The sequence below is a fragment of the Chlamydotis macqueenii genome, chromosome 8 (genome assembly GCF_036417535.1).
Source record: "Chlamydotis macqueenii isolate bChlMac1 chromosome 8, bChlMac1.mat, whole genome shotgun sequence".
NCBI classification, from domain to species: domain Eukaryota; kingdom Metazoa; phylum Chordata; class Aves; order Otidiformes; family Otididae; genus Chlamydotis; species Chlamydotis macqueenii.
In genome coordinates this window covers 5,398,265-5,425,148 of record NC_141563.1, presented here as the reverse complement: position 1 = coordinate 5,425,148, position 26,884 = coordinate 5,398,265, and the positions used below count along the sequence as shown (strand labels likewise).

Sequence of the window (26,884 nt, the reverse complement as noted above, 5' to 3'; positions counted from 1 at the left end):
TGTTGCTGTTGTAAGTGGTTCTGCGAATGAAGCACTTATTTTTATTTTAAATCTAGTGCCTGTTACTTTGTTGCTTCCTATTTTTTGAGTCAAGAAAGTGAATAATAAATGAAAAAATAATGAATACTTTTTTTTCTGTTCACTGTCTCTATGCCACTCAGGAGTTCTCTGTCACATTCCCTCCAGTCATCTCCCTTCTAGCCTGAAGAGCCGTTACCTGCTTAATTCTTCTGATCCAGAAGCTTTTCTGTATGTCTGACCATCCTGTTAGCTTCTCTGCATTCTTCTAGGCCCAGGAGTGGTCAGTCTTTTTGGTTCTGTGGTCTGCTCTGGGAAACTTCTTAGCATTGGTACGCAGCAGAATGAGATTATGATCTCGAAGACCTGATTTTAAAGAGTGCTTAGCAATTACTTCAAGATCTGTTGTCCATATGGTATCATCATGTATGAATATTCAACTCATTATCTTAGTTTTTATCTGTTAAGTTACATCTTCCATGAGGTTATGACCAAATCACCTCCAGCCACAGTTACTCCGTGATGTGTAATCCTATTGCACAGGCACTTCAGTTCACGAAATCTTCCTTCAATTCTTTGCAAGCAATATTCTTTTTAAAGAAATAATTTTGCACCTTCTATAAGACTTAATCCACTTCTACTCCCATTTCAATACAACTCACTAATTTTTTGAGCAATGGAAGTCCAAGCATGGATTTCTTTGGATGACCCTTTTGGAAGCCACCTTCTATTTGAAAAAAATGTTGCTGTTTCAGCCTTTTACTTCCTATCCTTTTGTGGCTTCTTTATCTGGGGAGAACTTTGCCTCTCATATCATGAGAACTGGAAGAGCGCCTTATAGTGAGTCCTGTTAAAATTATTTTGGTAATCCATATTAATGTATAATCTTAATACTCATGTTCATTGTCTGCCTCAAAGAACTCTAAACGATGTCTCCAGTTTTCCTTTAAAGGGTATTTTTAGTCTTTACATTATATTTATCCATATATTTGCAAATTCTATTTTTATTAATGGGCTCTACCAGTCAGATATCCATGTTGGGGCATCTGCTTATTACACCAGAGCTGCTTTCAAACTCCGCTTTCACGCTTGACCTCCCATTTCTGTGGTACTGAGGCTGGTTTAAGAAATAGATTGCAGGTCACAACTGGACAACTTGGCAATTTCGTATCTGAATTTATTTAGTACTTAGCCTTTCCAAGCAGTGCCAGTATAAAAATGGATCTGATTGATTGATTTTTCAGTAGAATCAGTTCATACAGCCCGGTTGTTCTAACCTGTTGGTGTGGTTTATCCAGGAAGAAAGGTAAGGTACCTTTGTAAGGGATTCGGAGAAGGCGCTTGAGTTCAGCCCTCATTGCTGCTCTTGCTGTCCTGCAAATAAATGGCAGACATGTTCAGTCTTGCGCTTTTCATAACTCGCATTTCTTGAGCTGTAGTGTGTACCAGAGAATTAAATAGTAACTTCGTTATCTGGTCCCTTGAAAACGTGCCTCGGTTCTGCCGACCTTAGAAGTTACTCTTTAACCAGCCCGTTTGGAACAGGAGACGTGGGGAGAGCAGGGAGCGTGAGGCGCTGTGTCTCTTAGTTCAGATGACAGTGGCATGCTTACTGTTCTTGGATTTTGGGGTTTTTTCTTTAGTGGAGTTTGATGGCAACAAATTGCGTGAAACATGATGCAGCAACAAAAACCACGTGTACAGAGCACAGCTTTCTTTCCAGAATAACATCTCACCTCTGGCAGGAGCAATCTTCTTGCAACTAGCAGCAATCATTTTGGTACCATGGAATTAACCAAATCACAAGTATTTAATATTTAGGGATAAACTACATTCCAGTAGCAGTGAAATCCATACTCATCCTTTTTTGCTTTTATAACACAAATATTTTGTAATGAAAGTAGTTTTGTTCTGTTTTCCCAAAGAAAATAAGTTATTTGCTGTAACCGATACAAACCAGAAATGAGCAGGCATACTTTTTGAAAGCAGGTTTGTTTCAGCCAAAGCAACGGTTATATTTCGTTGCTCAATATAATGCCGGAATTCTTGGCAACGATGCTTCCATGCAAAGAAGGTCTGTGTCGGCCTGAAACTTTTTTTTCCATGTAGGTAAAGAACTGTCAGTTAAGAAGTAAAAGAGGTATCTGCCATAACCAGGGGAGAGGCCACCGAAAAGAAAAATTGCTCGAAGAGGAAGACCACAGGAGTGTTTAACTGGAAAAGCTGAAGGGTGATGTAGCGTTACGAAGAGGGTGCGTGCAGGCAAGGTTCTGCTGTCAGTTGCTGGAGCCTGCCTGCTTTGCCAAGCAGCAGCCACTTCCCCTTTGCGTTACGTGGGAATTTAAAACTCCTCTCTTGTAAGTCGCAGAGATGGAGAGTAAGGTCTTTTATCGTAGTGGCAGATGCTATTAGTCAATACTGAGCACAAAAGAACTTGCATGAAAGATAATTTAATTTGCATTTTTGCAATGCCTGATGAATAAAATCTCAGCACGTTTCCAGCAATGCATGTTTTTAAATTTTGTTTGAGACCTGTGAAAGGTTCTAGGTGGCATAGGCGTGCGTTTTCCTGCGTTATCTTGTGCGCGGTTACCGCCTTGCTGCCTGTGGTGATTATTTTAGTGTTCCATATCTGTACGTGGAAGCGCACAGTGCACAGCAGGATGACTGACTCCGCTGGTGCTGACCAGACTTGGTGAAAGGTAGGGCTGCCTCCTGTCATGCCAGGCTTTCGGGCACGCTGCAGGTGAGATCTGGCTATCATATTCTTTCTGCAGTGTATTTATTTTTTAGAAAGGACCAAGTTTATGTTTGTTTATACTTAATTGACCAAGTTAGCTTCAAAATTGTGCAGTCTGTGAATGCTCAACAGCAGAAAAATGCGTAGGTCTTCTGCAAGATTAATGACATTTCACGGTATTAAATGCAGTTTCCAAAGTGGGGCTCTTGTTCTCAAGCCTTTCACCTCTTGCTGCTTGCTGCAGAATCATCCCTGGGCAGGTGGAAGGTAGTATTAAAAATACAGCTGAAAGTTGTTACTTCTCTGGAATAATGGGTTTTTATCTTCCAGGATTTGTCCCAGTTTTTCAGAGCCTTTTGCTGCAGATGATCTGCTGCTCTCTGGACCCACCTTCGTAGCTCATCTGTAGTCTCTGCCCAGTGCAGGTTGTTAGCTCCTCAGGGCAGGTACTTGTTTGAACAAAGACACGTTTTAGAATGCCATGCCTGACTATGGCACCACATTAAAAGATGGGATAATTAACATTGGTTAATTTTCATACCTTATGCTTTTATAAAAAGCAGCACCTCCTGTACCACACTTCTTAATTCATATGCCAAAACTCCAGTTTGCTCAATTTTAAAGAAAATGAAGCTTCTTAGTTTGGAGGCAATGTTGTTTTTAAACTTCATATCCTCAGTTCACCTACTACACTACATTGAAACGATGAGATTTCATTACTTTGTCAAAACAAATGAAAACTGCATTTTTGAAACCTGATGATTCTTGATTGTTTATTCACATAATAAGACATTTAGCACTCAGCCATTTCTGTTGTTTGTTGAAAGTGCTGAGATTCTTCTCAATCTAGACAACTCCAAAATCCCGTGCCCTCGCAAAGATAGCTGCCTGTGCTGCTGCAAGCAGGGACTTGTTGCCTGAATAAGCATTTGGAGTTAATATTGTACAAAATGTGAGAGCCTGTTCTTAACGCTTGCTGGGAGGAAGACATGCTCTGAAAGGGCAAACCAAGGTCTGTCGGTGAATAGTTTTCACTCTAATTTATCGCAAAATGCATGTGGCTATGAGCATTATAAAATCCGTGACCTTCCTACCCTCTTCTACTTCCTTTCAGTGCAGTCCTGGAGAGAGCCTTCTTTTTCTGAGAGATACCAAACTCTGGACATCAGAGTTCTAAAAACCAAGTACCTGGTTTGGAGTATAAATAATAAGACATGATATTGAAATTCAACGTGAAATTTCTATTATTTTAAACATTCTTTCTTGCGTTTGCAATCCACAGTTATCCATTTAGGGCATGTCCATGTTTTCTAAATTGATTTGCTAAAATTTCTATGTCGAGCTTAAAAAATATATTTTAAAAAATTGACAAGTGCAATTGGAACTAGTGGTCCTTGATCTTTCTAGTACTTGGAACTTGACTTTCTGAAAATGGGCTCCTTTATTGCTGCAGTTACCTGTGGATGTACAAAACCAAATGTATGTGTTTTAAGAGAAGACTGAGGATTTGAATGATGCCTGGGACAACTTCTGAAAATATTTGCTGTGCAAACAGGAATGGGTTGGCTTTTGTATGCTAGGAGGTTCCTTCTGCAGTGTCCTTAACTAATTTTCACATTACTTTTGCTCTTTGGTAACATTCTGTCCCCAGACTGCCCAAAATCTTCACAGTTTCTTCTGTTTTGAGAAACAAAAAAGAAGTTTAAACCTGAGGAGTGAATCTGAGAGCTGTGAGCAGACCCACCCTTAAGGGCGTGAAAGACAAATGGTCATCGCTCATCTCAATAATGATGGGTTTGTTCCTTTCCCAAAAGGCAACCCTTACGGCTTTCTTGTCTTAATTTTAAAAACATGGCTGTTCAGAAACCATTTCTGCAGTGCTTGTTTTTTCTTGCACAGAGGCAAGCTTCCAGATTCCTTAAAATGAATGGCACATTGTGCCAAATGTCCCTGCTTAGGAATTAAGTAAGAAGATGCCTTCTGTTGGAGTTATTTTTCTAAATAAAAAATTTGGATTCTGAATTTTCTAAGCTAAATTGCTTATATCTGATCAAAATGAATGTTAGCTATATTTATAGGAGAATTAGGCTGAGCATTAAGTTTGGCCTTGCCTTGGAAGACCTAAAAACGTAAAGCTGCTGTTGAGTGGGGACTGTTCACCTCAGCAAGTGTCCATGTTCCCATCCTGCTAGTTTTCCAAATGCTGCTCATATTGTCGCTAAGCATAGAGAGTTACCCTGGAGTGTCTTTGCTGAAAAAAACATTTGAGCTGTCAAATACTGATGTTCAGAGCAGGAGATGTCTGTCTGTCTGTGCATCATTCTTTAAGCAAAACAAGCTACTGTAATGTAAAAAAAAAAAAAAATGTATAGAAATCATAGACTCACAGGATGGTTTGGGTGGGAAGGGCCCTTTCCAGGCCACCCAGTCCAACCCCCCTGCCAGGAGCAGGGACATCTCCAACCGGATCAGGTTGCTCAGAGCTCCATCCAACCTGGCCTGGAATGTTTCCAGGGATGGGGCATCCACCGCCTCTCTGGGCAACCTGGGACACTGCTCCACCACCGTCAGTGTAAAAAAAAATATCTGAGAAGTCACACAATTTCAAAAATGCAACCATGTAAATTGAATAACGTAGCAGGACTTGTTTATTTTCCTTGTAATCAACTCCTGCTATGATCTGCAATGTAGTTCCAAGTTTTGTGTGGATCTTACCTGAAAGATGGAGATTCAGCTTCTTATCGGGGGCTTTTTGCTAACGATCAGGTCTACAAAACTCGAAGAAGCCAAAGGACTTGCGGAGCTGTGCTGTTTTTCTGTTTCTGATAACACGTTGTTGATCAGACTGTTAGCAGACAGATTTTTCCTCCCACATGTCTTCATTTTAGTTGATGGTTGACCATTTTTGCAGAGGTCTCTGCCAAGAATACAGCTTATATATGCAGCATTAAAGAGGAATGGTGGAAAACCTGAGTCTTTGAGTAATTATAGGAGATTTGACAGGTAGTGAGGGACTGGAGGGAACCCTGAATGCTGCTTCACAAAGGTTTTTAAGGAGGTACAGTGATAGGAACAGTTGAGGGAGGACAGGCATGGAAAGCAGGGCTAGGACTGTAAGAAAAATAATTTCTTCAGTAGTTTGATTGGTCCTGTAGGATGACAGTCTTTACATCTTCTGTTTCTGTGGAAGTGGAGGAGAAATGCCAGTGTTTATCAGGTGTGGTTTGGAGCGCGTTACAGATTTGTCGTCTGAAGTACGAGATAGTGGACGTTTTTGCCCCCCGCGTGCTTGCAAGTTCTCTGTTTATGATAGCACTGCCAGGGCTGCTCTACTCATACACCTTCATAGGGAGAAGCCTAAGCAGTTAGTTGAGTAAGGCTCGTGGTAGCTGTTAAATGTTTTAATAATCTGCCTTCTGAAGCTTTTCGATGTAAAATTGAGTCAAGCAGCAAACTCGGGGGTTGTGGTTGATTGTACAACAAATATTGGGACTTCATTGAACAGTACACGAAGACAAAACAGCGGAAGAGAAGACAAGTGAAATATTCAAAGCTGATTTTTGGGCACTGTCAGCATTTCAGTCATCTTGCCTGGATGTAAAGCTTATAAGCAATATCTAAAATTAGAACTTTTAATTATGATGACATACAAAAATTATGACTTAAGACTGGGAGAATTAAAAGTTCAATTAAAGTATCTTCTTTGAGGTATGTCTATGTACTTATTAATTGTATTAATTTTGTCCAATAGTAATTATTTAAATCATTGCCACTCTGAAGGGTGCACTTAAAAGACTGTGCTGGCATGTTCCTTGTACGCGAGTTCTGTAATTTGAGTCATAAGTCCTTGGCCTAAAAGTAACAGAAACCCACCTATTTTCTGTCGCATGGTTAACAGACAGCCCTAGAAACTGAATGTAAGTGTTTTGTAAGTGATTGCGTAGTGTTGCTTTTCTCGTGTCTCCTCACTGGCTGAGAAGTCCTTCTAGAGGAGTTTTGCCTTTGGCAGGAACTGTGCAAAGCTGTTGACTTCTGCTGGCTGTGGAGACAGACGGCACTGGTTAGGAATTAAGGAGCAGCTCTCTTGATAAATGCACTGTTTGTCTTTGTGCTGTTAAAGTGATTCACGACACTGTGGGTCACCGTTCAGACGTTCATTCTGATGTGACAATGAGATAGTGCTGTGGGTTACTTCATTTCTGGTTGGAGGGTGAAGATGGCTGGAGATCCACCTGCTCTGAGGTTTCGGATGGAGTATTTCTTCTGGTCTTTGCTCTGGTAGGCTTATCCATCGCTACATGTCAGTCTGTTCCTCAGCAGAGCTGCTTTCCCTCATTTTGTAGCTACAGAAATATAAACCAAAAAGGTTTAAAGCAAGTTCAGAGCGTCCAGACAGACACCCAAACTCTCTTTTGGTGAAAGGGAGGACAGAACTCCTGAGACTTCATGTCATTTCCTGTAGGAAAGGCGAATGTCGTTACATTGAGATTCTGGAAGTGTTAGGATGTGGCCTCTCAGCTAGTCTGAAGTTCTGTTTCAGATTCACAGCCTCGTGAAGTCAGAAGGCTTCCTTCCATTACACCAGTGGGTTTTGGAGCAGATTATAAATATTTGGTGACTAGGCTGTATGCTCCCTAGAGAAAAAGAAAGTCTTCCTTCAAGACTCATAATATTAACTAGGAATGGATGTTTAATGCAGACAGAGCTGCTTTACATCTTGTGCCAATAGTATATAGTATATCCCCAAACCCTCCTTTGAACCCTGTTCTTCTCTACTCTGTGTCATTATCCGGTGTATTAGAGTGATCCGGCCCAAAGCGTAAACCACGTTCTGCGTTGTTGGGGAATAACAGATGCTGGAATCCATTCTGACAGATAGAGGTCATCCTAGGGCATGCATTATGCATGTTGTTAGCAAAAAATCACATTTTTTGAATCTCTGCCTGAAACTCTGAGGGTCGCTCGGTGCCATTCGTAAACACACAGCTGCTGTAAGGAATACAAGTAGTCTATGTCTTCTCATCATTTCATGTGTACCAGGTGTTGTAACTTACGTGCTATGTTAACTCTGAAGTGTAACCTTCTTCCTGACTCACAACTATGAGATTAATACTGAAATGCGTGATATGGTTTACTTTGTAAACCCTGACTCCAGCATGCCTTCGGCTTTTCTCATGAGCCACGATGTAGGTCGTCAATTTGTGTTAGGTCCGCAACCCACAGCTTGGCCATGAAGACATTTTTAGGAATCTGGGGCTCTTCCTGGTTTTCAAGTGAAGTAAATTTCAGCTGTTGTTGGTGGAATAACCAGGTCAGTTGGCTTGTTGATTTCAAGGTTGGAAACTGCCTGACTGGTTTTGTGTTTTTAAATTGGGAAGTTTCCTGATGAAAGCTTTCAGTCACGCGGAATTTTATCTTGTTTCAAACATATTAAGGAACGACAGTTTTGTGCCAGCTATTATTTCCAGAAATTTCCTGCAGTTCTCGGATGCTCTCAGTACTGCAGCTGTCTACATTGCAGTGGCAGTGTCTGTAATGCTCCTCCTATTTCACACTTCAGTCATTAATGCATAATAATAATTCTGTCACAGATAAGCCATAATTGCGCTTAAAACATTTCAGGTTTCTGTAACATACCGCTTTTTCTTGTCTGCATTATTGTATTACAGCAAATACTTGGGATTCTTAACGAGTATTTTTGTGATGAATGTGCCAATTAAGAATAGAAATGTCAGGACAGACAAGGAAAATATTCTAGATCTTGTCCGCCTGAACTTCAGGAAGGCAGCTGGCATGCTGCCTCAGAGGAATTGATCTGTTACAAGAGGAGGCTAAAAGGACTTGACTCGTTAGCCTAGCCAAATGAAGGTTAAACGTAGTGTGATTGCTCCAGCCACATGGTGAGAATAGGTACAGACAGGGAAAAGACCTCTCCACGCGGCTGCCTCTACATGGTGTAGGTTGGCCATGAACTGATTTATACTGGGAAGTAAAAGAGTCTAAACGCTCAGAGAATAAACTTCTAAAATGAGCAGTAGGAACAAACAAAGTAGTTTTAGGAAGAGCTTGCTAAACAATGGAAGGATGGAGCTGGTTGCTGTGATGACGATGGGTTGGACTTGATCCGTCACACCCGTGTGCTTCGTAGAGCTTAGGAGGTGAAGGGCCGACCGGATTCTGTCCAGCTGAACGGACACCATCTCAGTGTTGATCTGCTGCGCTGTTTCTGGGCTGCCGTTCCCAAATCTGTAACTACACGGTGAAAAGAGACTTGAGTGTTCTATGTGGAGCTCTTTGACTCCTCACCTCAGTTTACTGTCGTTTCTGTACCCCATTTATTTCTTCCATGCTTAATGGTGATAGAAGGGAAGTTGTGCAAGATGAACGTTTATCTGTGGAAATGCAGCTATTCCAGAATAGTACGTGCTTGCTTCTAATTAATTCAAATATTTAATGTAGTCTTTTGTTCCTGGATAACTTAGTCTTGTGTCCCTGCTCCTTGCAGAGGGGTTGGACTGGATGGGCTTTAAAGGTCCCTTCCCACCCAAACCAGTCTGTGATTTTAAACCAATTTTTAAAAAATGTTTAAAATCATGTAATGGGGAGAGGTCCTTTGGATGATATTTTCATACAAGGAATAAAACATAAGTTGCATATTCACTGCTTTTATATCTTTGAATCGATACAGGCTGTCTACACATCTGGTATTGCCGATATTGAATGTATTCTCTCACTCAGACACTCCTGTTGTTGGAGAGAGAATTTACCTTCAGCTGTACTTCAAGGTACAGAGTCCTTTTCAGAACCTGCATCAAATCTAATGTGTGCTTAAATAATTAGCACCAGAAAATAATTTCCCTTGTTGATACATGCATCTTTGATCAGTGGCCTTGAAGCTAGCACACGGTATCATGACTAAAGTGGGTGATTGAAAGTAATACAGTAATTAATGAATGCTCGATGTTCTGTATTATTGCAATGCCTGGGAACCCTAGCCACGTATCCCTCTTGATCCAGACGCTGGTTTCTGTAGGTCTGGTGAATGCAGTGCAAATACGTCCTGCTAGGCAGGGTGTACTAGTGTCGTAGTTCAGCCCTGCTTGGGACCAGACTGCGCAGTCTCCCTCTCACTCCCCGACTCTCCGAGAGAACAGGGAGAGATAATACAGGAAAAAAAAAGTTCGACATTTGAGATAGGACAGGGAGAGATCCTTAAAGTTACCGCTGTGGGCAAAACAGACTTGACTGGAGGAAAACCGTTTATGATTAAAACCAAAGCAGGATAATGAGACAGAGAAAAAGATAACCTCCCCCTGAGCGGCACGGGGGGAAGAGGGAATGGGGGTTGTGGTCAGTCCATCACACGTTGTTTTACGCCCCTGCTTCGTTGTTGGGGGAAGAACTCCTCACATTCCTCCCCTGCTCCAGCGTGGGGTCCCTCCCACGGGCCACAGTCCTTCGGGAAACTGCTCCGGCGTGGGTCATCTCTTCCACGGGTGCAGTCCCTCCAGAACGGCTGCCCCAGCGGGGCCTCCACGGGCCACAGCCGCCTTCAGGCACCCGCCTGCCCCGGCGTGGGGTCCTCCCCGGGCTGCAGGGGGACAACCTGCTCCTCCATGGGCTCCCCGGGCTGCGGGGGGATCTCTACCCCTCCGTGGATCTCCATGGGCTGGGAGACAACCTGCTCCACCATGGCCATCACCACAGGCTGCAGGGGAATCTTGGCCAGGAGCCGCATTACTGCTCCCCTCCTTCTGCACTGACCTTGGCGTCTGCAGCCGTTCCTCTCACAGAAATCCTTCACAACAGGCTGGCAGACGCCTCTCAGGGTCTCTTCACATCTCATCTCCTCTCCACTTCTCTCAGCCGGGCCGGGCCGAGTCGGGCCCAGTCGCCGCCCGGCGGGAGGCCAGAGGGTGAGGGGTGCAAGGCCCACAAGGCTCGCGCCTCCCCCTCTCTGCCCCTGCTCAACTCCTTCACATCTTCACTTCCTTTTTTTTTTCCTGTTTTTTCTCCTTCTTAAATACATTATTGCAGAGGCTTTATCATAGAACATTCTGCTACCAACTGGCTCGGCCCTGGCCGGCAGTGGGTCCGCCCTGGGCCCGGCCGAGTCCACTGAACAAAGGGGAAACAACTTCCAGCAGCTTCTTACAGAAGCTGCCACTGTAACCTCCTGTTCACTAAACAAAACCAGAACAATAGCAAAGAAATTGCCAAGCACAAGCTAAGTAAACCAAAGAAAACAGCTGGATAAAAGTAAGTAGTAAAATCACAGTAGAAGAATAAGGTTTGTTGGTCAACATAGTAGAGAGCATCTCTAGCACATCAGTGCTGTGATTGTCACAGTTGCTGTGGATCGGAAGCAAGGTGATGAAGTTTAAGAATAAGACCCTTGCCCGAAAGCCTGTTTAAATGAATGGGGTTATTTCCAGTGATACCAAGAGGTGTTAGATCAAATCTTCCAATGTTATAAAATTCCTTTGACAGATACAATCAGAATTGCTGTAGGATTTTACCAAATTAAGCATATTGAATTATACACAAGTATTCTAGGCATGATGTGTTTTAACATGATTAATTCTGTGTTACTTTTTGGATAATTCTGCTCGTTGACACAGCACAATTTTTTTTTCCACATTCTCTTGGCCTGGTTTTCAGAGATGGCAATAATCATAATTACCAGCGAAACAGAAATAAGAAGTAGTTTTACATGTGCCTATCATGAATAATTTCAGAAGTATCTTAAAAAAACATCAGGATTTGCACTGAAAAGTGCATGAGAGTATTTCTTGACTGTCTTCTGACGAGATCAGTACAAAGCTGGTGTTTTAAGTATATTGTATCTGCACACTAAAAATGTGATAAACTGAATCACCTGATGCAAGGGTCCATGACGTGAATAATTTTTTGTGCCTGTGCTTGACTTCCAAGTACGTCTCTGAGACGGGTGCACGCTTACCGTTTATCACATTTGCAGCGCTGTCATTTCTGTTGTGATGGGGGAGTCCCTTGCATCAGGCCAAAGCTGTCGGCTTTGAGTAGATGCTGGTGTAGAGCATTGCTTCTGTTTGCCACGCAGTAACGCAGCATTTGGTGGTGGTGAGTCAGTGTCTGAAAGCATGACAGCCTTCAGCTGAGAAATAAAGCGAAGTCTAGCATTTACCCGGGTGGAATAATGCCTTACTAATAGTTAGGTGCTCATTTTAAGTATGCCAGGTAACTTGAAGAAATACTAAAAGTTATAATGTCATTTGGGTTGAGTAATGTCAGAGCTGGTATTACTTTGCTTAACGTTTCGTCAGCACTTTGGATTAGTATTTATTCTTAAATAGAGAGGGTACCAATTACTGAAGGTGATGTCTTTCATGTTTCATACCGTTTAGAGGAGATCATGGATGTTCGTATTTCTCGCGACCTAAATTACAGCAGTGATCTTGCAACAGAAGTAGGGCTTTTGGAAGGCTGCCGATCCCTGGCTGTTAGAGCTGAGTTAACGATGACTCTCCAGCAAGAAGCTGGTGAAATATGGCAGCCCAGCTATCTTTACTTTGCATACTTCCACTCTTACTTGTATTTGTTAATGTACATTCTTACAAAATCTTACGTAACCCAGAACTTTCTGGTTAAGGTTATAAAGGGATATGCCCAGTTAATTGTAGCAATTTTTAACATGCCATATGCAGTTAAACCAGGGAAATTATTATACAAGATTTTATTTAAAGATAGAGGGAGAGTAATTAAAAATAAGCCTATTCTGTTAAAACGATGCTTTCCTTGGCAGTGTAAAGAGTGGAAAAAAAGTGCTTTTCTAAAGCCTTATAAGTCTTTACTATGTTTGTTATGGAGTGGGTGGTACTTCACTTGATTTCAAGTGTTCTTATAACATCACGGCACACTCCTGTAGTGCAATACACTAGCTGTCCATAATGCTTTAAGTGTTTTTTTTTTTGTTTTTTTTTTTTAAATTGCCATTATAGCAATAAGAACATGGAGTTACAGTACGCACAGTTTTTTTCTTCTGGCTGAAATCCCACCCATCATTTCATACATGCTTGTGGAGGGTTCTTGAACTGTAGGTAGAAGGGATGATTTGTTTTTTTGTACAAGCAGAGAGACTAATCATGGGGGGAATATTTAGTGTCTCAGGAAGTGGATTGCTCCCCACAGAGCAGCTGCCTAGATGCAGCCAGTATTGATGTGGAAGGACTAGTGCGCAGCCTGAGTTCTTGTCTTGAAAATGAAACCTTAAATTGATCATCCTTGCTCTCTTCGACATGTTCACATCAGCAGTAGGCTTTTTGGTAATGCTGGCCTAAAGCTGGTGAGATAATCCCTATTGATGTCTCCAGTACTAGTTTCCCTTGAACTGCAAACGTAGCCTTAACATTTGAACCTCATGCAGAGGCCAGGGGTGCACACGCAGAGGAAAGAGCCTCTGTAGGCATGAAATGAACTTTACCCCGAGAAGAAGAGAGGACAAAATGTTTTTTCAAAGTAGCTCTTTCCCGTGAGGCTGTGCATGGTATAGTGCGAAGGCATTGCCGTAGTCAGGCGCTTACTAAAGGCATAGGGTCCCTTTCTTGATTGCTTCTGTGGTCTTCCGATTTTACAAATTGTCATTAACTACAAATATGTGCTGGCTTATATTTTCATTGCTATTTTTTGTTTGTTTATTCAGGTTTACCAAAAATGCAAGTCATTCGAAACTACAATGGAATACCGCAGCCAGCAGCACAAGACGGCCCGCCGCTGCACATCCAGATCGGGGACACTATTGAACTGATCAGAGGAGACGCACATAGCTTGTTCTGGCAGGTATTGTGTCACTGAGCAAATGGCTATATTCCCTTGGTCCCAGACACTAAGTTCTTACTGATCTATTGCTCCTTATTTTTCCGTTTTGAACAACAAAAGAATATCTTTGTGTTTTACCAAAATGAATGCTTGATACAACTATCTTTACTTTCTAACTGCCAGTAGTTCCTATATTGTGTGAAGCTTCATTCTTGTAGCCGTAGAGTAAAAGTCCCGGTGAATAAACCTGCAAGAGCATGGCATTGGTAGCAATCCTTCTGGTGAAATTGTGGGAGTTAAGGAGAGCGTTTGGCACGTAACAGCAAAGTCCTGTGAATTTTCAGTCATTGCTGCTTTAACATAGCAGAACTAAAAGCTGTACTGGCAAAACCCAGTTAGATTTATAGGGGAGAGAAACAGCTTTGCAAAACAGAACCACCAGCTTCCTGATGGCCTCTCAAGTCAGGTAAGGGACAGTTTTTGTGTACATGGGAAAAGTATATCCTATTCACGGCAAAATTCGGTGCCACCTGATCCGCATCACTACTCTTACTGAAAGTCCTTTTTCATTGAGAACTATAAATACATTCAAAATGGTGGCTTGCAGTCACTTTAACGAGAAATGCATTAAAGCATGCCTTATTTTTCTTGATTGTTTTCTTAATTGTTCATACTAGAATCCCACGTACTACTGATATTATTGGATAAATGCAAATAGAGCTAAACAGAAAAACTTTCAGGATATTAACAGAACAGCAACTGGGAGGCATCTGCTGTTGTCTTGAGTTGTTGTTCCTGAGCTTGTCTTTGTGATTTTGTTTTTTCTTTAAGGCTATAATAAGTCATGAATACAATTATAAAAACTGCCTGGTCTGTTACATGAGTTGGGTCATACTTTTTTTTTTTTTTTTTTTTTTTTCCTGACTTCAGTTAGGATGGAGTCTTCTCCAAACTCTCCAGGACTGCATCAGTGAACTCTGTTCCTCTGCCCCTACATCATCCTGACTGACGTTTAACCAGGGGAAGTCATAGACAGTAGAATTGCTTTATCTATTAAAAAAATACATAAATAACTGTAAACACTGCCCCCTCCAACTGAACAAGCAAGCAAACAGTCCCCTCCCACCTCCAAAACCCCCTAAACATGTCACTTAGCAGATTCGCAGACCATAGATACTTCACATCACTAAAAATAATTTTTTTTCAAATGTTGGTTGGCAGATTTTGACCTTTTCCTGACTCCAGCTAGCAAGAGTTTACCAGTTTAGCTGGGACAGGTTACCAGTTCACCAACAGCTGGGACAGTTCACCCAAACTGGCCCAAGGGCTGTGCCACCGCAGGGGCCATCACACTGGTGTGTGAACTGGGGAGGGTGCTGAGGGGCAGCTGCTGCTGCTGGGGAGGGAGCCGGGCACCAGGATCCCCTGTGAGGCACTGGGCTGGAAATTACATGCCCCAGTATTTTCTGTTGTTGTTGTTTTTTGTTTTCCATCTCTGTTTTCTTTTCCTCTGTTGTTCTCTTAAACTGTCTTTATCCCAGCCCATGAGTTTTGCCTTCTTTTTTTTCCCCATTCTCCATCCCGTCTCACTGGAGGGGACAGTAAGGTGGGGAGTGAGCGAGCGCCCGTGTGGTATTTTAGCTGCTGAGTGGGGCTAAACCACGACAGGCCTATATAATTTTATATGTAGGGCTTGGTTCTGCAAGTTGTGATCCAGAGAAGCACCCTCTTGATTTGGGACCGGCAGGAAGGTAGCCATCTGACTGATGCACATAGTACAAGGTGGGACTGTCGGCACCGTGTGGGACTGATTCTGTTGCTGTGTTCATATACAGCCATCAACTGACTCTGCTGGAATTTGTCTTAGATTTTACTTGTACCTATCATGCTAAAGGATTTAGCAAGAATCTCACTGTGTTTAACCAGCAGAAACTGGAACGTACGCGAGGCTTTTTCCCCAGATCCTTAGTAACAGATTTGAATCTTAATGGAAATTGTCATCTCCGTTAGCATCAGTCAGGAAATTTTTTTTTTCCTCACAAGCTGTCTTGTCACAGACTGTTTAATACAGATTTTCGTAAGTCTTGTAATGACATCTGCATTGTAAAATGCCTGGTAAGGAAACAACCTGCAGAACACAATTCCTATTAAAAGCTGTAAGGTTTATTCAAGAGGTGTTTTAGAATAATTTATAGCTGACCTGCAAGACTAATATTAGAATGGATTTTTAAGTTGACCCATGCTCAGTTTAGAAATTACAGTGCTTGTAATAGATAAGTATGTGTGGTTTAAGTATAACTTTTCCATTCTTTACAGCACATCAAATAAACACCACTGGTTACTACTAAGCAATGCTTAGTAGTAACATGTGTTCTGCTAAGTTAATGTTTGAATGATTCTGTGGCAGTTGTTGTCGTAAGTTCTGTGGCGATTCAAGACCATGTACAGTCTGGAAAACAGGAGAAGTGCGGGTTTTTTTTCTTTATAAAACAGCAAATACTTTTCTGAGAAGCAAACTGAGCAATCAGAGGCAAGATGGCTGGGATAAGCGTTTCTGAAATCCGTGGGTTTGCTCTCTGCCTCTGCACTGGTATCATCCAAACCTCAGCTTTCTGCAAAGGGAGCATGCCATATAGGGGAGCTGATACTGCCGCGTCTTATTTTACTCTCCCCAGTAAGCACTTGGCTGCATACGATGAGAAGAATGGTCTTACGCTGGTGCTCATGTGTCCCTGTGTGCGTGCCTGCTTTTCCTTGCTCGGTCAGGGTGCAAGGCTGGCAGACCCGTGTGTGCTTGTCATCGCTGGCAGAACTAAATGAGAAAAGGGAGAGGGGCTGGGGAGAGGAAAGAAGGGAAAACTTGGGGTTTGAAATGGGATTTTTCAGACCCCGTAACCCCAGAGCACTACTGGTTGTTTCCGCGGTAGCAGTGCTGCTTTGAAGTAGTCAGATTTTTATTATAGATGTGAATATTCCTTCCCTCCTCGGAGTTTGATTTGACTAAATTGGTACTTGCTCAACCTGAGGGTAGGCTTTCAGGGGTGCCGCAGCGCCTTCCGGAAGATAGAATGTAATTCTAGTTTCTCAGGTTTGCACTGCAATTACACGCCATCCTCAGGCAATCGTGTTTCTCAAGTATGCCAGAAGAATAGTTATTTCCTGGACTGATTCTTTCCTTTTTCAGAACCAGCTTTTCTTTGTTGCAGATTAAACCCATATGAAGTTACAGCTATTACAGATGTACTTTCTAATGCTTCAGTAGTTAGTGGGCCTGCTGTAAACAGCCAAAAGGCATTAAGTGTATTGTAAATATACTGATAAAATTGGAACACTGGGGAGGCAGCGCTGTAAAAGTGGCTTTTTTCCCCTTTTGGTTTGTAATTTGGTTTGCAATTTCTCATCTGTCTCCTCCTTCTCTTCACCACACTTCGCACTAAACAAAATGAGAACGGGTGAAGGCTGTGATAATTTATAAATTGTAGCTATCCTGGCGTTCTAGTTCTGTGTGTGTCCAATGAAGTTAATGCGCATAGCATAGCTGGGTAGCAGGCAGCGGTCTGGAAATTTAGAGCAAATGTGTGGAATGGCTTCAGATCTTAAACTCTGAAACCGTCACCTGGCAGCAGGCCATGGTTTTGGGTATGAGTGACACCAAGCCTTGATGAATTTGGCTGGGATTTCTAAATAAAATAACCTCATCTCCTAAGGACGTTATCAAATTATTCCTGTGAGCTCATTATCGATAAGCATTTTGAAGTGAGTGGTTTCCTTCAGCATTGTGTAATAAATCAAACCCTGTTCTGTGTAAGGATTTCCCTTTATTTAACTACCAAAGCCCTCTGCAGTTATCTCAGGTGAAGCTCGTCTTGAGAAGACAAAGCCTTTCTTGGGTTGTCTCCCCTTGTCACACTCATGGAACTGCTCAACGTGCAAAGTGTTGGTCATGGTTCTTGGGGATATTTCTGTGGTGAGGGAGTCTGTCCGTGTGAGTTCTCTGCTGCTGCCTTTGCCTTGGGCTGGGTGGGCTGTCCAGAGAACACACACTGCGCTTGTAGCCTCTCCTCGCCCACTGAAGCGGCACGTCTGCGTCCGCAGCTGCGCAGAACACTATCTTCCAATGAGCAGTGACATCTGAGGAGGTTGTAGGATTGCTGCTTGTGTAGAGTGTTTCTTAATGCTGTACTTCACAAGTCTGCCCAGTGGTGATGTGGTTTCTCACCACTTCACTGAATGTTCACTGTCCTCCAGATGATTCATTTTTTGCTGCAAGTGCTGTTGGCTTGTTACCTACAGAATACCTGGAGTGATGGTGCGCATGGGCGTTACAGTGCGGGCTGTGGATTGCCGCTCAGTAGCCTTGTCCTGAATGTGCATACGCTAGAGCGTCTGCGTTGTGGTAATGGGTTAACCAGGATGGACCCCAGCTCATCTCACCATCTTTGCTGCTCTGCTGGGTTTTTAAGCTGTGATTCACGTCGCTGTCTACTGCTAGCACATCATGCTGTCCCATGGTCCAGTCTTTCTGTACGCACTGCAATTTCTTCCATGGCTGTAATGTGGCAGTTTGAATTTTTTTTTTTTTAATTTTTACTTGAAGTCACAGAACAGCTCAGTTTGGTATAATTCCGTGCGGATAAAATGTCTGCAAAGTAAAGCTAGCTTTCGGGGTGTGCAAATACATTTCTGGAAAAACACTAAGAGCTAATCCTGTGAGTACCCAGGCTGTACTTCTGACTTGCAGGAGGAAGCACTACAAACATTCTGGAACGCTGCTGAACGTTTGCAATGATGTCTCTCTCTGCACGTTCAGCAGGTCACGCAGGGATCTGTCCCTCAGCTCATCAGATTTTGATCCTTGCCTGTTTTCTAGTTATTGTGGACATACGTTGCGTGATGTGTCATCTCACCTTCTTTCGCTCTATATAAATCCTTATGAATAGCAATGGTGCGTGGGCACATACAAAACTAACCTTCAGTTGTGCACCTTCAAATGCTTTTCCTCACAATATGTTTTACTCAGTGGCTGGTCTTACTGGCTGTGATATCACTTGCTATTCAGATAAGATTGGTACTGCAAGTAAGTGTCGCTTAGAGGGAGACTGTGTCACAGTCGGCTCATGAGTTAACTCTGTGCTTCAGAGAGTCATATTTTGAGGAAAAATAGAATATATGGATGCAGAGCGTAACCTGCGTTGAAGCAGGTAGTGGGAAAGAGGGCAAGGAAGCTTTGAGCACAGACTCAGATCTGTAAGATTGTCACTTGTTTGCACTTAATTCTTTTTTAAATACCATCACTATTTAGCGCATGATAGCTTCAGTACTGCTCAGCTGCGTTTCTCTCCCTCCCGCGCTCCTCCGTGTGTCTGGTGAAGGTGGCAGTTGCTGGGGTTCCTGCCTGTGGCTGATAAATTGCATGACGATCTCCCTAGGAAAATGACGCTTTCATTTATTCTGCTGAGGGTATCGCAATCAAATAATGCTTTCATTTTTTTCATAAATCCTCGTTAATTCTTGCTTTTATGTTTGGCTCCACCCTATTTGAAATCTTTGAGTCCTGTTTTGTGTGGTGGGGTTAGGGTACAATTACACATTTAGTGTCACGGAAACAAAAGGAAGTCAAACTCCAAGGAGATTCCATGTTGTTTCTGAAGCTTTTTTTCCCCCCCTTTAAATTTTTTTATGTTGCAGATATGCTGTCAAAAATATAAATGTGAGTTTCAAGATTGCAATGCTTGTAAAGTACTCACTCTTACTCTCATTGCCAAATGCTGATAGTCTATCATGTTTACTGTCAGTATATTAAATTTAATGGAGGTTAGGCATTTGTGTGCTTTTTAAAAATCTGTTAAATTAAACACTTGTTTGCAAAATAGACATTTTGATGCCTGAATTTTATGTATCAGTGTTTAGAAATGTGTGGACAGTGTGGTCACAGCCGCACATTTACTGGGACTAGAAAGCGGGGGTGGGGGGTTGCTGTTCCGTCTGGCCGAGGAGGTGTTCTTCAGGAGAGTGCAGTGGTGGACTGTCAGCTGCTGAGGCGTGGCTTGGGTCCCTTTTGTCCCTTAGAAGCCCAGAGGAAAGTGGTGGCAAGACCAGGTGGGCACAAGGATACTCACAGAACTAAAGATTAAGACATGTTGTAGATGTGCCCACACAACTGGGAGACCAGTTGTGAAATGCACCCAGGTCATCGTTCTGGGGATCTGTGACGTAGCAGCGTGGCAGCTCTTGCTAGACTGATGGAGGAAGTAACTTGAAAGGAGATAATTAACGTTAATGAAGATATCAGACACTGGCAGACATTGACAGAACGGGGAATCACAACCCAGGCTTTGAGCTCCCTTCTTGCATCTCATCTCTTAGGCCTCTCAGGCGTATCAGCTATAATTATGACTTAATTATATATATTTAGAAAAAACCAAATCCAACAAAAACCACACAACTGTTGAGTAAACTTTTTTAGAACAGCATTTTATTTTAAATACTCTTTGATATAGTCTTATTGTCCTAAATCCCTGCACATGTATTATTGTTCACTATTAATCCCTATTATGTCTCAAAAATGTAACGTTTTGTGGTTTGTTTTTTTTTTAGGGCAGAAATCTGTCAACAGGAGAGCTTGGATTCTTCCCAAGTGATGCAGTAAAGCCTAGCCCATGTGTAAGTACAGTTGTTTAACTCTGTTTCTCGTCTTACAGAAAAACTACCTAGTTCATATAATTGCTTTATTAACCCTACCTTACGAAAATCTCACTGATTCCTGTTCCTTTGTGTTTTCATGGCGTGTTCAATATTGCTGAAAATACAGCATTCTAATACATTATTGGATGTAAATCGGACATGTCAAGAAAGCATGTTTGAGAAGCAGATTTAACTTTTGGGAATATTATTAAATAGAACTGTCTAAAGACTTTCCAGAGCATAGAACAGACACGTGAAAGTTTCACAAACTGCCTCACACTGATGAAAGTGCATTTTCTTCCTGCCCCAGCAATAAGGTGAGAATGCGGTGGTTCTAATCTACTCCCCAGTCACTTTGGATTAGAGAGAGGGATTATACCATGAGTAGTGAGTTTAAAAATGCCCAAGAGTAAAACTAATATAAAACTTTGAATTCAGACCTCTTGATAAATTTTATTCTTTTTCTCCCCTCTGAAGGTTCTTAGCCTGCCTTTATTTCATGCAAAGATGTTTGCAATCTAGAAAAGTTCAGGATAACAATAAGAAAAATTATTTTATAATATGTACTCAGGAGTTTTGTGCACAGATGTGATGATGCATTTATATACCACACGCTTGCTCCTTCGTTCTCTGCCCTCTCAAACACTGTGCATCAGGTTACTGTGTGTCCCTTTGTGGAGATGAGTTGATGCAAACCCATAAACCCAGTGGTGAATCCTATTCCTTGCTTTGCTTTAAGTCAGCTTTAACTGCTTTTAACTTGGTTCGCAACAGTGATTTGTTACAGCAGTCAAGATATGCCACTGAGATGGTGTGTAAGTAAGTGGAATTGGCTGTTAGTGGCTGTGTTTTGGTCTGCCTTTAAGGCTTGTATTGTGCCTTAGTTTCTAAAACAAATATACGTGTGATCCCTGAGAGCATAAATACATCAGTATGTCTTGAGACATATTTAGTGCCCTGTATGTTCAGAATTTTGTTTGAAGGGGGATGCACAGGATATTTGTAGGCGCCAGGTACGTTGGATTGATTGAGAGAAGAGGTCCGGACTAAAGATGAAAATGTTCTGTGAGCTTAGCTTTCCTCCCTCCACCCGTGCTCACTGTAAAAGCTGTGGCTTTCCTGCGCTGCGGTGTCACCCTCCTGGATGGAGGCAGAACCTGCGGTGTATTGGCGTCGGGTCCTCGGAGCCCCTGGTCAGTCGTACAGGATTCACGTACGTGGTCGTGAAATCACTGGGGATCACTGACAGCAACTGTGGCAGCATTTTAGGAACCACCGGTATACTTCAACGTGGAGGTAGCAGGATATCTAAAGTTAGGGAAAATGCTACTGGTGTGTTGTGAAGATTGCTTTCTGCTAAATTTAGAAATATGCTGTTTAGAGGAGTGCTGAAAATAAAACAGTTGTACAGAATGAATAAATATTATTCATGCAACGTTACCAACTGGTGTCGTGATCAGAACAAAAAGAGAAATTGATACTTCACCGCTGATAACTTGGAAGGATGAAATATAAACATCTTATTATGATAAATGATGCAGTTAAAGCTACTGAAACATCAATCTGGTTTTAAACACGCTATAACTTTTACGGTTATTATTAAGTCTAACAGTCTTTACAACCAGCTGATATAAAAATGCCCAGAAACAGCATAAAATACATACATCAAAAGGCTTTAGGCATGAATATTGAATGAAAAACTGCTGAGCTCCAGAATATCTATATTCCAGACGTTTCACAGATGTACCTATAAACAATTTTTCCCTCTTTGCAATACATACTCTATGTCAGCAGACATTTTCTGCACCATACGAGTAATATCTGGCTCTTCCTAGCTTTCTTCCAGTTTTCTCATTTCTGTAGAGGCACTGGATACATAGCACAGTATGAGCCAAGAGCTGCTGGAGTAACATTTGATTTTACTGTATTCCATGACAATGAACACCACTTGTTTTATTTTTTATATATATATATATATATCTATATCTCTCTCTCTCTCTCTATATCTATATCTATCTCAGTCCATTCAAAATTAATGAGAAGGACTACTCATCTGTTGTTTAACTGCTCTGAAGGGTGGACTTAAACAGTCTTTGGATTATGATATCCTTTCCAATCTAGCAGGGCTACTTGACAAATTAAGAATGTTTATTTTTTGAACTATTCCATCTTCTGCTGCTGCTGCTAGAATGCATGCTATTTAATTAGTCCTGTGGGGATAATACAGGTCATTAGAGGTGCAGTTCTTTTGTAGAGGAAATAGATTATTGAAATACCTCGCAGCATGTAAAGGCTCTGTAAGTGCCTAGTTGGCCTTGAAACGTCTCACTTGGTCGCTTCACTACAGCATTTATCACAGGAATTCTTTGTCGGTGTATCCGTAACCTGTTAACTTTTTTCCAAGTCCCACCATTAGAAGCAGAGGTGCCTGAGGAAGACCCTCAGTACCTGTAGGGACATGGACGTGCTGCCGGTGGTCGTGCCTGGGTGTGTTAGGCCCCTTCCACTTCCAGGGGGTTTGCGTACCACCAGCGCTACAAACGCTACTGTTTGAGAGCCCTTTGTCGGCGCTGGCTGGGAGTCACGCACGTTTCCGTCTCTGTCAAGAGCCTTGACCAATTTAATGACTGTTGTAACACCTGGGGGGGTGTACTGTTGTGTGAGCTGAACATCTGACCATGCGTTCCACGCTAGTGTCTGCTTTGTTATTTAGAAAAAAATTCAAGTTTTGGACTGTCCTGTAAAATTGAGAATTTTAGCATAAAAACCTCGGCTTGAGAGGCATTGGAGTAAGCGGTTCTGTGTTTGGTTTGAGTGACCATTATATCAAAGGCAGCAAGCAAAGCTTTGTGAACTCTGCAAGTTTTGCTTCATGGCAATGAATCTCAGCAGTGCAGGGACGGAAGTTATATCTTAAGTAAATTCAAAGTTAGCCAAAACTCTATCCTGTCACAAAAACCTGAGCAGTTTTGTTTACTTCTGTGCAAAAACAGATGTTACGAGAGATACTAATTGAGTTCCTACTCTAAGTTTTTTGAAAACCTTCTCAATAAAAGAATGTTCTGCAGTTATCTAAGAAATACTCAGTGTTTTAAGTGAAGTGTTTGGAAAGTGCATTATGTAACTCTAGTGTTGAGGCTGCTTAGCATGAAGATGAGAGCCTTAAAATGGTGAAATTGTAACAGTTCCTACTTGTTTCAATAAATTAGTAATTTTACATTCCAATAATGGTCCTTTTTGAGGCAGTTATGTTCCCAACCCGAGTGGCTGTCGATACCATATTCTCTGTACATCCCCTCACCTCAGCCTGCTGCCATCGTGGTTACAATGCCTGGGTTCAATAATTGCTTCATGGCTTCCTGCTCTGCTTTTTGCTGTTCAGAAGTTGCCTGTTGCTGCCTCAGCAGTGCCGCTAGAATGTACCATAGCACTTTGGACAGGTTAACACACACATTTTGCATTACTTGACTCGTGCAACTTTACCTGCAGAATACTGGGGTTAAATAATGCAGGGAGGTGGGAGTTCTGTGTTGCTGTTTGGTTTGGTTTTGGGGGTTTACCGGGGGACTTCTTTTGTCTCATCACTGGAATTTATTTCAAGATGAGGTCTAGAGACTCGATAGAGATCTTGATTGATACCTGAGATCAGCTTAGTGGGAGTTGTAATTGATTTTAATTTCAATTAAGTTTGTAGGCTTTTCTAACAATATCTTCCTGAATTGATCTGTGTTTGGAAGTCTCTGTTGAAGACATTCCGTATGTCAGAAGTAAAAAAAAAAAAATGTGAGAAAAGTGTTACTGTCATTTTTTTTCCAATTAGATTCCAGAAAATAATAAAACATTATTTGGTCTTACTGGAAGAAAAAGAATGAAGTTACTTATCTATCTAATGAATTTATCTTATCTTATAACCTATGACAGTAGGTTATAAGTCTGCAAGATGTATGCTGTGCTATGCTTCCACTGAAATAAATTTTTCAGCATGTTGCAAGTTCCACACGTTTTAGGAGAGTGGGGTAATACCGAGGTGTCACACCCCAGTGGGAGATGGTGCACATGAACTGCTGGTTTTTGTGGGGATTCCTGTACTGTGCATGTATAAACATTATCCATACGTGGGTTTCTGTATACATATAACATCCCTTTTTCAAACTGATTGTAGGTTGCTTTCTAGTTTTTTTTTACATTGGATTTAAGAATCAAATTCCATGCTTATTAAAATCCAGCACAAGAGTTAACCAAGTCAAATGCGAAGATCACGCAGGAGGTGTGACACCTCTCAGAAGGTTATGTACTGTATTTCCTAGCAGGTTGGTCTTCCTAAGGCCATGCATGAAGTGAATTTTATATGCGTTACTGTAAATTTGTTGCACACTTTAATTATACTTTTCAACAATATATAGCATTGGGCTCTTTCATGTCTGAAATTTGAGTGTAGGCACTGTGAGAAAAACTTCTGAGTTCTATTAAATAAAAAAAAAAATTCTGTCATAGCAGCAAACGGTTAAAATATTCTGTACTGCTCTCAGAATGTTATGGAATATTTCTCCTTTATATAACTTCCTTCAAAAGAAAACAGACTTGCAGACTAATTAGCTCATCTGTTTCTTTTAACTTGTTTCATCTGGATATTGGCAATCAGATCAATGCTATCTAATTTGTATTGATTAGGAAAAAAACTCCTGATACTCATTCTCTTGTATCTTTTCATGTCCTAGGTTCCGAAACCAGTTGACTACTCTTCACAGCTGTGGTGAGTCCCTGCCCAGTCTTACAGGAATCTCTTTGAAAGGAGCAGTCACAGACAGACAACCGTGTTTATTACAATTTAATTTATATTGGTTTAACCTTTCTAGGCTTCTGAAGAAGGTGTCGTGTAATGGTTTGGGAAAACAACACCATGCATTACCTAAAAGCATTTCTCATGTAATAAAGTGTTTAATGATGGGGACATTTTGTTTACAAGTTTTCAGCTGTGCAGCCTTAGTCCCTGAGGTCTGAGGGAGAATAATGGGAGATGAGCATCATATGAAGCGTGTGAATACGTCTTGCATGTTAAGGGACTAAAGAGAAGGAATAATGTTAAATACATCTTCTCCAGAAGCAGATCTAAACAAATACTGGTTTGTCATAACAAACCAAATAGAATGTTTAATATTTCAAATTACTATTTTAAATTACATTCTCACATTTGCTCTATTTATAACTTTGTTAGAAGAAAGCGTATCATTGAAACCAGTCTTTATCTTCTAAGAGTTTGTAATACTTAACTGAAAAATGACTTTGGGCTGTGAAAAGCCATGTGGTTTGTGATAAGCTTCAAAATCCACATTCCCTGGTGGATTTCAAAAAAATAACTACTTATTTATTTAAAGCTCCCTCCTAATTGGTAGTGATGTATTAGTATGAAATTTTACACAGTAGAGATCTGTGATGTTGACTGCCTTTAGACTACTGTCTAAAATGGTAAAATAAGCATCATTTCCCTGGAAGCTAGGTCACTTTCCTCAGTTAACAGTTTAACCTCTGGTTTTGCAGATCAATGTCTGCTGACAGCCTCTCGTGAAGTCCCACCCAAGCCAGCAAAGCAGAGCGAGGGCACAAATCTGCTTATGTGGTCAGGCTGCAGAACTGGTGACCTCTTTGTCTGGGCTTTCAACTGTTAGCTCTTTCAAATTTGGAGATATTAAGCTGAATTTTTAATTTTTTTTTTCTTGTGGATGTTTAGTCTACCCATTACACTTTAGCCTTTACAGGTTATGAATAATTACGAAACCAGATAAAACTGTGTTTGTATAAATACCATTTTTTTGTAAGTCTTTTTTTGACCTAATATATTGCTGGCAGCTGGTTCTCCACTGGAACTCAGAGAGGTTCAAAGGTTCTGGACCACGGTGTTGTTGTTTTGCTTGAAACGGGTGATTCAGAAGAACGTTTGGTTTTATCTGAGCTGTTCAAGCCAGCAGTCATTCAGCTAATGCTCAGGGTTGGGTACTTTCCTTAACAGGCATTGTATTCAACGTGTGCACAAGTACTTTCCTAATTAAGAATTTGCACCCGCAGTGCAGAATTTTTTAATGAAGAATAAAGTTTGGAAGTGGTATTGAGTTGCAACTGATGGATTTTTAAGTTCTCATCATATGCAGAATACTGGGACTCTGCATTGCCTATTTCATAGACCTTTCTTTGTAGCTTTGAAAAAATCATTACCAATTTTTATTGTTCTCCCTTACAGGTTTGCAGGAGCAATGGAAAGATTGCAAGCAGAGAGCGAACTTATTAACAGAGTCAATAGCACGTACCTGGTGCGGCACAGGACCAAAGAATCGGGAGAGTATGCCATTAGTATTAAGTAAGTGGGATAAGATCTCCTACAGAAAGTTTTTCTGTTTTCATTTATATCTAGATAACACTTGAAAGAAATAAAGAAAATAAAAACCTGTTTCCATTCATATAATCATACTCAGCCTTTAAAAGAGTCAATACAGGAAAACTGAAGTTGCTCACAAAAATACCCAGGGTTTGTAGCAGGAAGGCAGCAATGGTTTCATAATGCAGATGTAGCAAATAGATATCCAAAAATGGAGGTCTGGTGTGTTGGTAAGAGTTTTGGGTAGCAGCGTTTGGAGTGGAATGTGTCTGGTT

General features: G+C 41.5%; 1 protein-coding gene across 2 annotated transcripts in view; it reads left to right on the top strand.

Moving 5' to 3' along the window:
* The window catches only part of VAV3 (vav guanine nucleotide exchange factor 3), a 166,654-nt gene that overhangs the window by 118,111 nt on the left and 21,659 nt on the right, over window positions 1-26,884 (top strand). For both annotated transcript variants that reach the window (XM_086753708.1, XM_086753707.1), the window contains exons 20-23: window positions 13,440-13,576; window positions 20,153-20,218; window positions 24,958-24,992; window positions 26,475-26,591. In XM_086753708.1, coding sequence (XP_086609834.1) covers window positions 13,440-13,576; window positions 20,153-20,218; window positions 24,958-24,992; window positions 26,475-26,591 — 355 coding nt within the window. The remainder of the gene's footprint in view (window positions 1-13,439; window positions 13,577-20,152; window positions 20,219-24,957; window positions 24,993-26,474; window positions 26,592-26,884) is intronic.